At 48.9% G+C, this 12206-nt stretch overlaps 1 protein-coding gene across 1 annotated transcript; it reads right to left on the reverse strand.

Moving 5' to 3' along the window:
- Positions 1-9776: 9776 nt before the first annotated feature.
- LOC120688694 lies at positions 9777-10592 on the reverse strand. Its single transcript, XM_039971083.1, has one exon. The coding sequence runs from the start codon at positions 10590-10592 to the stop codon at positions 9777-9779; it is 816 nt and encodes a 271-aa protein (XP_039827017.1).
- Between the last annotated feature and the right edge of the window lie 1614 nt (positions 10593-12206).

Here is a 12206-nt window from a genome sequence, read left to right on the forward strand (position 1 = left end):
CCACCAGAGACAACGGCGTCTCTGGACAAATTTCTAATCCTACCGGCGGACCGTCTGGCCCCCCTTGGCGGACCGTCCGTAGTTCACTCTTCCAAACCACCAGAGAAGACAACGTCTCTAGACAAAATCCTAGACTCTACGGCGGACTGTCCGCTCTCCAATAGCGGGCCGTCCGCAGTTCAACCCTGCGGAACCCACCAGAGACACCATCGTCTCTGGACAAATTTCGAACTCCACGGCGGACTGTCCGCTCTCCAATAGCGGACCGCCCGTAGTACAATTATGCAAAACCACCAGAGACAACATCGTCTCTGGACAACTTCTAACCTGACCTGCGGACCGTCCGACCCTCCTAGGCGGAAAGAGGAGGAAATGACAGGCAGGTCCTACATCCAGATAAATATCTGGGTGTTGTCTGGGCGGACCGTCCGCCGCTCCCTAGCGGACTGTCCGCGAGGCTGGATGTTACAATCCTTCCCTCTAAAAGAAATCTCGTCCCGAGATTTTAATGGCGATGCAGAAATTTGAAATGAGAGCGAAAGGTTAGTTACCTCGATAGACTTGTAGCAACTCAAGACACTTGGATTGAATAAATTCTTCCGTTTCCCAAGTGGCTTCCCGCTCAGAGTGATCCTGGTCTTGTGATCAACAATTTTGATTGGATACTCCGAATAGACAAGATCGGGCTCCAGTTGCAACTTTTCTATGTCAATCACCTTTTCTGGAACACGGAGGCATTTCCGGATCTGAGAGACATGAAAAATATTATGAACCGCGGATAATTGGGCAGGAAGTTCCAGGCGATATGCTACCGGCCCACACCGCTCAATGATAGAAAAAGGCCTAACATAGCGAGGGGCGAGCTTTCCCTTCACTCCGAATCGCTGGACTCCTTTCATTGGAGATACCCGCAAATAAACATGGTCTCCCACTTAGAATGTGACGGATTGACGCTTCTTGTCCGCATAACTTTTCTGTCGAGATTGGGCTATTTTCAAATTCTCCTGTATGACTCGGACTTGTTCTTCTGCCTCACTGACCATCTCAGGGCCGAACACATTCCTTTCCCCGGCTTCTGACCAATTTACTGGAGTTCTACACCTCCGCCCATATAACGCCTCAAACGGAGCCATTTTGATGCTTTCCTGATAACTGTTGTTATAAGAGAATTCCGCTAGAGGTAGGTATTCATTTCATTTCTTGCTATAAGAGAGCACACAGGCTCTAAGCATATCCTCCAGAATTTGATTGATTCGTTCAGTTTGACCATCGGTCTGAGGGTGATAGGCTGAGCAGCGAATAAGTTGAGTACCCAGAGATGCATGCAACTGTTCCCAGAAACGGGCAACAAACTGTGAGCCTCTATCGGATATAATGGTTCTTGGGATACCATGAAGACTCACAATCTGTGCAATGTATAACTCAGCGTATTGGCGGGATTTATACCCCATCTTGACTGGAATAAAGTGTGCGGACTTAGTGAGACGATCCACTATAACCCAAATAGAGTCATATCCCTTTGACGTAGGAGGCAAACCAACAATGAAGTCCATACTAATATCCTCCCACTTCCACGAAGGGATATCCAACTATTGTAGCACACCAGCGGGTCTGAGATGACTTGCTTTGACCCTTCGACAGATATCGCACTCAGACACATATTTGGCGACGTCACGTTTCATTCTTGTCCACCAAAATCGTTGTCTGAGGCCTTGGTACATTTTATTGCTGCCCGAGTGAATTGAGTACCTAGAGAGATGAGCCTCATCAAAAATATGCTTTCGAAGTTCCAAATCCTTAGGTACTACCAACCGATTCTTAAACCATAACACACTCTCGCCATCAATCTAAAAACATGCCACACGAGGGTCACTTTCCCTGAGCCTTCGCCTAATCTTTTCCATGCTAATATTATTTCTCTGCGCCGCAATAATTTGATCCCGTAGTGTTGGAGTGAGGGTAATATTGGTAAGTGTACCCTCAGCCACCATAGCCAGATTCAACTTCTCCACCTCTTGGCATAGAGTTGCATGCATAGGTGTTGCTGAGATGCAGTTGCAACTTGCCCTTCTGCTCAATGCATCTGCCACAACATTGGCCTTACCCGGGTGATAATGAATTTCCATATCATAATCTTTAATTAACTCTAACCACCGCCTCTGGCGCAAATTGAGCTAACTCTGGGTAAAAATATACTTGAGACTCTTGTGGTCTGAATATATATGAATCGGATTACCCAGAAGATAATGCCGCCAGATTTTCAGTGCATGGACTACTGCGGCTAGCTCTAAGTCATGAGTAGCATAATTCTCCTCATGCCGCCTGAGAGCTCTGGAAGTATAAGCAATCACCCGCTGATCTTGCATAAGGACACAGCCGAGACCCGTACCTAATGTATTACACACAAACGTCAAGGCTAGAGTAATACCTGGCTAAGCCAAAGACAGTAATGAGAATGCGGCCAAGACTCGTACCTGATGCATCACAATAAACATCGAAGGGTCGAGTGATATCTGGCTGAGCCAGAACAGGGGCCGACGTTAAAAGCTTTCTCAAAGTCTGGAAAGCCTGATCACATTTGTCATTCCAAACAAATTTCACCCCTTTCTTAACCAATTCTGCGGTACAAACCGGCGATAATATCCTGCTAGCCCAAGAAAATTTCGAATTTCCGAAACTGTCTCAGGGGTCTTCCAATCTAGCACATCTCGGATTTTGCTGTGGTCGACAGAAATACCGTCCTCCGAGATGACATGGCCTAGAAATTGCACTTTTTTAGCCAAAATTCACACTTGCTGAATTTGGCGTATAACTTGTGCTCCCTGAGCCGCTGAAGGACAATGCGAAGATGCTCTGTATGTTCTTCTTCATTCTTGGAAAATATAAGAATATCGTCGATGAAAATCACAACAAACTTATCCAGGTCAGGCATAAATACTGAGTTCATGATATGCATGAAATGTGCCGGAGTGTTTATTAACCCGAAGGACATCACCAGATATTCATAAAGTCCATATCTGGTAGTGAAAGCCGTCTTAGGAATATCTTCAGCTCGGATTTTAATCTGATGATAACCCGAGCGGAGATCAATCTTGGAAAATACTTTGGTCCCGAATAGCTGATCAAACAAAATATCAATCCGGGGAAGTGGATATTTATTCTTGATTGTGACGGCATTCAAAAGTCTATAATCCACACACAATCTGAGGTTTTGATCTTTCTTTTTCACAAAGAGTGCAGGACAGCCCCAAGGTGACGTGCTAGGACGGATATAGCCTTTATCAAACAGTTCTTGTAATTGTTTCTTTAACTCCACCAGCTCATTGGGTGGCATCTGATAAGGTCTTCGGGAAATTGGTGCCGTTCCCGGTTGCAACTCAATGGCAAACTCCACATCACGATCAGGTGGCATTCCAGGCAAATCATCCAGAAAGACGTCAGGATATTCGCATACCACTGGTATATCTGCTAGCTTCTTGCCCTCGGTGTGGTGCACCGCATGGACCAACGGGGTGGAGCTCATAAGACTCAAGGTCATCGAACCATGAATAGGAGAATTGATGTGCACAGATTGAGAAACAGTGTCAAGAACGACTCCGTGAACTCCCATCCAATTCATGCCGAGAATAATATCTATCTTCTGGGATGGCAACACTATAAGCTGGGTGGCAAAAATCCTCCCCTGTAACTGCAAGGGTACTTGTCTAACAAGTTGATTAGTAATCAAGTGCCCCCCGGGTGAGTGAATATTATATGGCCTGGATATGCTCTCCACTTCTAATCCCAGTCTGCGTACACATTCTTTGCTAATAAATGTGTGAGATGTCCCAGAATCAAATAATACAGTAATGGGGTGTCCGTTAATAGAGAACATACCCGACATCACTGGTGCTCCCTCAGGGATGGCCTCGAAGGTGGTATAGTGCACCTGTCCTGGCTTGAAGTGGACCACTTTCTGCTTCTGGCCCTGCGGACTTGATTGCTGGCCCTGCTTGGGTGGCATCGGACAGTTACGTGCAAAGTGTCCCGGCTGCCCACAGTTGTAACAAGGGAACAAATTTGGGCGCACCCCCTGCTGCGGCACCCAAATCTTCTGCTCGCTCTGTGGAGGAACAGGAGGCCTAGCCACTCCCTGTGGCTGTGGTTGCTGAGGTGGCTGATATCCCCACTGCGCTGTGGTGGCCTGTACACAGACTGGTGCTGGAATGGGGCTCGCTGTGGCCCAGACTGCACAAGGCGGAACCTCTGTGGGTTGCTGCTAGAGGACCCCGCTGCCGTGCCTTTCTTTTCTTTTCTGCTTTATGAGCTAGATTGACATCCTCCTGAACGATAGCCCCATTGACTAGCTCACTAAAATTGTTGAATTTGAACATTGCTAGGCGATCTTGGAGTTTGCTGGTAAGGCCCTGCCTGAAGCAAGCCTGCTTCTTCTCATCTGTGCCCACGTGGTACCCAGCGTACTGTGAGAGTGTGTTAAAATTCTGGGCATATTGCATCATATTACTGTTGCCCTGCTTCAGAGCCAAGAACTCCGTAAGTTTCCTTCTGATCACCCCTGCGGGGACATGATGTGCCTTGAAAGCTTCTTTTAACTCCGCCCAAGTGAATCGAGTGCCAGCGGGAAACATGGCCACGTGGTTGTCCCACCACGTACGTACGGGACCCCTGAGCTGCTGAGCTGCAAATCCTGCCTTGTCCCCCTCATTGTATGGGTACAGAGTGAACTGGGACTCTATGGTCTTAAGCCAGCTGTCGGCCTCCAACGGCTCGTCTGCCTTGTGAAACAGCGGCGGCTGGGTCCCCAGGAACTCCTGGTACCCAGGAATAGGTGGCGGGTGGTGTCCTAGCCGTGGTGCTGCCCCCTGCTCCACAAGCTGACGGAGGAGCGCCGTCTGCTCATCACGCCCAGTAAGTATGGCCGCAATGGCCTGAGCCAAATCAGGAGGGTTCGGGGGTGCTCCCATTTGACAAGATTAGTCCCATCATCCAGGTTAATTAAAACAATCCCGATGGTAACTAATCTCTCTACACATGACACATTGCAGAATGTATAGCTTTAAAAACAATTCAGTGTAATGCTTGCAGGCGGGGCCAGGTGGTTCGATCGGCTCAACTAGACGGTCTGACCGATCTCCCCTGGTCCAGCCAAAAAATGTACGGCGGACCGTCCGGTGTACTTGAGCGGATCGTCCGCTGTTCAAGAATCCTGTTAACCGGACCGTCCACTGAGATTAGGCGAACCGTCCGCTTTACAAACTGTCAACCCAACTCAGTATCGGATGGTTCTGCGTATTCATCCTTAATGGCCGGCAGACCGTCCGCGTGTCATGACCGGACTGTCCGCTGGACACGTTTCAAACTAGCAGACAGTGTCTTCGGCCCGGCCGACGACACTTCTGTAACACTTCACGGCAAGTCTATGAAACCTTACGACCCGAGCTTCATCTACAAAGGTCCTTAGGGACATAAACTCACACTCCCAACAACTCCTACGAGACAAACCCCAAAACACAACAAAAAATATGATGCATGCTCGCCCTACGCTAAAATTCATTTTTATATTTTTGGAAAAACTTGAAATTAGTCATGCCTGTACCACCCTCGGTGCGTTTCGGCTCTGATACCAGCTGTGACGGAACCGCCAAATTAAAACTCTCCATTAAGCGTAATGGCCGTCATTTGAACACATCGGACACATTAGTTTAATGGTTTAATTTGATAATCCTTTCTCAGCTCACGTCCCGATCGAAACAACACCGATAGTCCCACGCGAAGGTGAGCGCAAATGGTACAAGCACGACATGCGTATGAAAATACAATGATATACACAAGACTCAACCGAAAGTTTTACAAACCAAGTTTGAAACATACATAATTTACAAACTTTACATTACTGAAACTAAGGTTCGAACAGAGGTAAAAGTCTACGACTACCACACTTGTACGCCGAGGCGACCTCTAACTAAGTGTCTGGCTCCACAACCTCCCATCCCTCTGCGTCCCGACGGATGAACTTAACGCAGCAGGGACAGAAGTCTACGTCTGCGTGTCCTGAAATAATGTTTCAACAAAAGCCCTGAGCAACTAATACTCAGCAAGACTTACCCGACTATTGGGTATACTTAGCCCACATATCTAGACATGCAAAGATTTTGGCTGGTGGTTTATTTTGCAGAAAAATATCTAAAAGTGGATCCTTATTTTTCAGGATTTTTGCTCTAGGTTCTATATAGATTAACCATGATCTACTATTTGCATAAACCATCTAGTTCGAACATGGTAGAACATTAAGCACAAATCAAAGTAGAATCAACACATATAATATAATCCATGTTCCATCTCATATTACTACGCTGCGACTCGGTGATCAAGGTGCCCATTTCCGAGAGCGACCGACGGCGAATCGATTCGATTTAACCTTGCAAGGTGGACCTAACCAACACGGCACGCAAAAGCCCCGTCGGACCACACGCACCAACTTTTCCCCTCTAAGGATCACCGGGGTGTCCGATCCTAGAGGGGGAGGGGGTGAATAGGGTCGCTAATTCGCTTTCTAATCCTAGGGCTCAAACTACTTGCATAAGATAAACCTAATACGTCCTACACATGCTAGTTATGACTAAGGTTTATCTATACTACTCTCTACTTACCCCAAAAGACTTGCAACCTATAGCCAATCCTAATCAAACTAACTAGGAAAGTAAAGATACGCAAGATAGAGTAAATGCAGAAACGTAATGCGGTAAGTAAAGAGGTAAGTGCAAGAGGGATGCAAACTCTCGAGTAGACGCCTACGTCCACGGGACACCGAGGCTCTTCAGATCACCGTCTTGCACTAGGCCACCAAGGCGCACCGGCAAGCAAAGGCAAGTGCCCACAAGACACCGAGTCTCGTGCACCGCCACCGTCTTTCTCGGTCACCCGGCCGAAATCCACCACGGAGCTTCTCCACCAAGGAGGGGGTCTCCTATTCCCCCGTACAAAGTGTCGGCACCGCTCCACAACAAGTCGGAGGGTCGTCGACGGGAATGCTTTGCTTGCCTCGGCAAGACTTCTCTTAAGCTAGCTCTCTCAAGAACTAAGCCTATACAGGTGCACAAAGCACTCTCTCAAAGCTTCTCACAAGCTAGATATGACACTAAGCACTTCTAGGATGGTTGGTGATGGATCTTTGCTTGGGCAGCACTTTCTTCAGCTCTTGAGGCTTCCAACCATATGTGACAACCGGCCATGAGGGTATATATAGGCAGCTCAAGCAAATATAGCAGTTGGAGAAAAGCTGCCTGAAAAGTATCTAATGTCGGTTAATCCGACGCTCTCCCAATAGCCATCGTCGGTTCAACCGGTGAATGTAATCTGTCCGACTGAAATACTAGCCGTTACTTGTACGGACAATTAACCGATGTAGCGTCGGTTCAACCGGTGAACGTAGTTGTCCTCTGATCAACTGAAAAAACAACTCTCTGGACAACTACACCGACGTAATTGACCAGTGCATCATCGGTTCAACCGATGTATGCATTTTCCTTGGTCTTCTTCTGCCGTTGCACTGACGTATTCAATATCTTCATCGTCGGTTCAACCGGTGAGTGTATTTCCAGTTTCCAGCCTTCTGGACAACTGCACCGACGTATATCTTTTGCCTTCATCGTCGGTTTAACCGGTGTATAGTTTTTCCTTTGGTCTTCATCTGCCAATGCACCGACGTATGTATTTTCTTTAGCGTCGGTTTAACCAGTGTATAGAAATATTTCTGTTTATCTCTTGATGGCTTCTTGCATTTAGTCTTCGTCGGTTTCTTCAACTTTTTCATCATGTTTTCATCCCTTGGACCTAAGGGTTGTATATAATCGTCTTTAACACACACGTTAGTCCAAGTGTTGGGTTGTCATCAAATCACCAAAACACATATTGAGGAAATATGGCAACCATGGCATGAGAGGCCATTTCCCTAAAAGGGGCCATTTTCCTTACACCCTCCCCGCCTCGAACTACAGAACCGCCCCACCTGCATATAGTCAGCCGAGTCCTACGAGAGACCACCAAAAGTAAACTCATGCATCCCAATTCTCTGCGGCCACTCGACTCGCCCTAAAGGGTGGGTAGAAGTTCTGTACTTTCGAAGCAAGGCAGTACTCGGCTTACCGGTTTCGACTACCTCCTACTCCCGATATGCGGTTAGTACAATTCAAACATGACCAGCAGGGCCAACAACGGTACGGTCCTTAACTGACACAGACGGAGCTATCATTTCTCCGCCCGGTCTCAACTTCTATTTTTCCTTTCAATTCCAAGATTAGTAACTCATGTATGAGAACGTAAAATATCATATATCTCGCTAGTAACTGGAAATTACTCGACTTCTACCGAACCCTATTTAGCATAGCACGTCTATTGTCTGACATATACTAGTATAGAACTCATGGTACCTAAGGGTTATGCATCTAAGGTTCCATTCAACTCCTATGACTTTAATGCACAAGAATAGATATATATACATATATAATGTTGCATAATTTGAAATAGGGGTTATGCACCGGGGCTTGTCCTTCGGGCTGATGCTCAGAGCTGGGGTCAGACGGGCCTTGGGCCGGGTTCTCACGCTTCTCCTCCTGGGCTTGCTCCGGCTGCTCCTGTGGCACCGCAATCACCTCATACACAATGTTCTCAACTGCGGATGCTACACGAATGCAGATGAAATAACTGAGTGCAACCCAACTATATATCTACTATACTTCGAAGTGAAATATACTGCGGACTGTCCGCACCCAAGTAGCGGACCGTCCGCGGTTCAACTCGGCAGACCCCCCCAGAACCACCAATGTTTCTGGAGAATTTTCTATACTGGCTGGCGGACTGTCCGCTCACCCTTAGCGGACTGTCCGCAGTACACCTACGCCAAACCACCAGAGACAACGGCGTCTCTGGACAAATTTCTAATCCTACCGGCGGACCGTCCGGCCCCCCTTGGCAGACTGTCCGCAATTCACTCTTCCAATCCACCAGAGACGACAACGTCTCTGGACAAAATCCTAGACTCTACGGCGGACTGTCCACTCTCCAATAGCGGACCGTCCGCAGTTCAACCCTGCGGAACCCACCAGAGACACCATCGTCTCTGGACAAATTTCGAACTCCACGACGGACTGTCCGCTCTCCAATGGCGGACCGTCCGTAGTACAATTCTGCGAAACCACCAGAGACAACATCGTCTCTGGACAACTTCTAACCTGACCTGCGGACCGTCCGACCCTCCTAGGCGGACCGTCCGTGACTCCTGTCTTCCAACACCGCATAACAGGCGGCAGCAAGCGCAGCGGCGGCCGTTTACCGGTGCCGGCGACGCACAACGGGAGGGGAAAAAGGCCAGGGAGCGCAAGTAACTCACCACGAATCCATTCCCTCGGTCGGTTCGGGCGGAGGATGACCGGAGAAGTGGATCGACGGTGGTGCAAAGCTTCAAGCGGCTCCAATGGTGACCGGCGGTGGTTGGGGCGATTCCGGCCGGGAAGAAGCCGGGCCGGGGGTTGGAGAAGGTGGAGGAGGTGCTGGGGAAGGTGCTCACACGCGGAATCGAGGTATGGTGGCCGGAGGAGGGAGATCGAAGGAAGGGGGCGACAGCGGCGCGAGCGGACGAGCTCCGCTCGCCACTGATCAAAGTGAGGAGGAGAAAAGAGGAGGAAATGACAGGCGGGTCCTACATCCAGATAAATATTTGGGTGTTGCCTGGGCGGACCGTCCGCCGCTCCCTAGCGGACTGTCCGCGAGGCTGGATGTTACACATCAACACAATTTCCAAGAAACTCCTCCATTGGAACAACAGCAAGATTTAAGTTATCACCCCCATGCTCCATGTCCCATTCAAGAGACAACCTCTTTTTCCCTGTACCACTAGTGTTTTTCTTCTCATTTTCTAAAATTTTCCTTGGGCTACTTGCATCATCCTGGAGATCACGTTCTTCAACAGAATTTTCTTTTCTCTCGCGAGAAGTAAATATCCTTGTATTAGAATTCAACTTCCTTCTAGCCTCCTGATTAGAAAATTTTAAGCCCCCATTTCCTAATACATCATTCCTGTTCCCCAAGATTTTAGATACATTAACTGGACCGCCATTCTTAGCTTTAACTCGCCTGTCAGGAGAAGCAATTAACCGGTCCCCATACTGAAAATCCTTCTCATCGTGCACTCCATCCCCACATTCATTTTCTGTATGGCCTAGCAAACCACACACAGCACAGAAACGAGGCATCTTCTCATATTTGACCTTAAAAAACTCCTTCCTTTCTACACCTCCTTTGCGTATGTCCACCTTCAGCACCCTAGTTAGGGGTTTTTGGAGATCAATTTTGAGACGAACCCTCAAGAAATTCCCCCAACCCCAACCATCTTCATCAACCTCTACCTTCACCACCACACCAATGCGGTCAGCTAATTTCTTCCCGATACTTTTGTTCATGAATGTTAGCGGCATGTCATAGATACGTGCCCATACCGCTAAACCTCTGAAAGAAATCGCAGAGGGTCCAGTTACACCATCATACTCCTCAATAAGCACCGCATTTCCCCTAAAAATACAGGGACCTTCCTCCATCACCTTCATCCAATCACCCTTGCAGAAAAATTGGAGGACAAATAAATTATCCCCCAACGCTTTGAACTTCACTTCCTTGGCCAAACTCCATGCATACTTCATATTCCCAATGAAAGCAGTATGGCTAAAAGGTTTTGAGGTTTTGACCATAGCCAAAGCAACCCACTTGGATTGAGCACACAGAACATCGAGATCCTCGTCCAAAACAATATCCGCCTTCTCATTGTCGGTGCCCTGTAACTGGGGTACCCACTCCTACTGTGCCAAGACTCGCGTAGTTATCCGTAACTACGCCCTAAGGAGTTGAGCAGCCAGACCCCTGGGATCCGACTCCATCTCACCGGACCAACGGTCTCGGACCCGCTTCCCGCTCGAGGACAGTTCCGGTGTCACCACGTGTCCCAGATGTGGAAATACTCAGCACCTGTGGCCGCGGACCCAGACCCTCGCAGGTGGGTCCGGGACCTCCACGTGCCATCCGGACTCCCGCAGATGGGTCCGGGACCTCCACGTGCCTATCCGGACCCCCGTGAGCTCTCGCCTCAGCTAGCTACTCGGGAGGGGTCCGGAGCCGCCACGTGTCACGCAGATGCGGGCACGGGCGCAAGCCATCTGCTGGAAGCTTCCTCACCCACCCGCATTAAGTGCGAGCGGTTGAGGTGTGCTCTGCTGCCGCTGGGCACGGGGCAGCTTTTGTCAGTCCACACTGTGGATCGCCAGTTACCGAGGCGGCTCGTCAGTTACCAAGGCAAGCATTAAAGACTCAGCGCCGCGCGCATGGCAACAAGTCATGATGACCAACTACTAACTGGAGTAACAGTGCACGCTGCTACAGCGAACTGAGTCAGTAGTTCGGCGCTTCATCATGACCTCGACGCGCGGCTCCAGAGGCTAGACTCTACTCCGATAGGACAGCTCAAGACCATCCCTGGTTAGAAGCTACGCACGAAAGCCGACGATAAGATCTCCGGATCTGAGGCATTGAAGGCCAAAGTGTAGTTTATAATATATCGTCGGGCCCACCTTTCGGGGCCCCGCTCAGTGTACGTGCTCCCATTAGACATATAAAAGAGAGAGCACGCCCGCTAGAACAGGGGGGACACGAGGTTCCACAAGTTTTCACACATGCAGAGATAGGCATAGCTCCTCCCCCGGCTTGCACACAAGCTCAGGCAATACATCACACAGTGGACGTAGGGTATTACGCTCCGGCGGCCCGAACCACTCTAAATCCTTGTGTGCTTCCGTGTTCTTACGCCTCTAGATCGAGAATTCCTTGACTGCCTCCAAGCACATCCTACACTTAGGATTAGGCGGGTGCATTCCGCCACCCGACTGTGGTTTTCCACACCACAACACTCATCATCACGCAGATCAAGATGCTGAAGCAGTGCGTTCAGATCATCTGTGTGCTTACCTCTCGAAGTACCCCTCTCCAAGCGGTCTCCCTCTTCTTGTTCTGCCATTCCCCTTTCCCTTCCAATCTCCTCTTTTAAGCAATCGATCCACAGCTAGAGAATTGCAAGCTCGATTGATAAGGAGCAGAATCGATTCAGATATGAGAATCACCCTAGAAACACCCTAGGGTAGCACCAATCTCCAGAGAGTTCTTCC

Source organism: Panicum virgatum, chromosome 9N, assembly GCF_016808335.1.
Source record: "Panicum virgatum strain AP13 chromosome 9N, P.virgatum_v5, whole genome shotgun sequence".
Lineage (NCBI taxonomy): Eukaryota > Viridiplantae > Streptophyta > Magnoliopsida > Poales > Poaceae > Panicum > Panicum virgatum.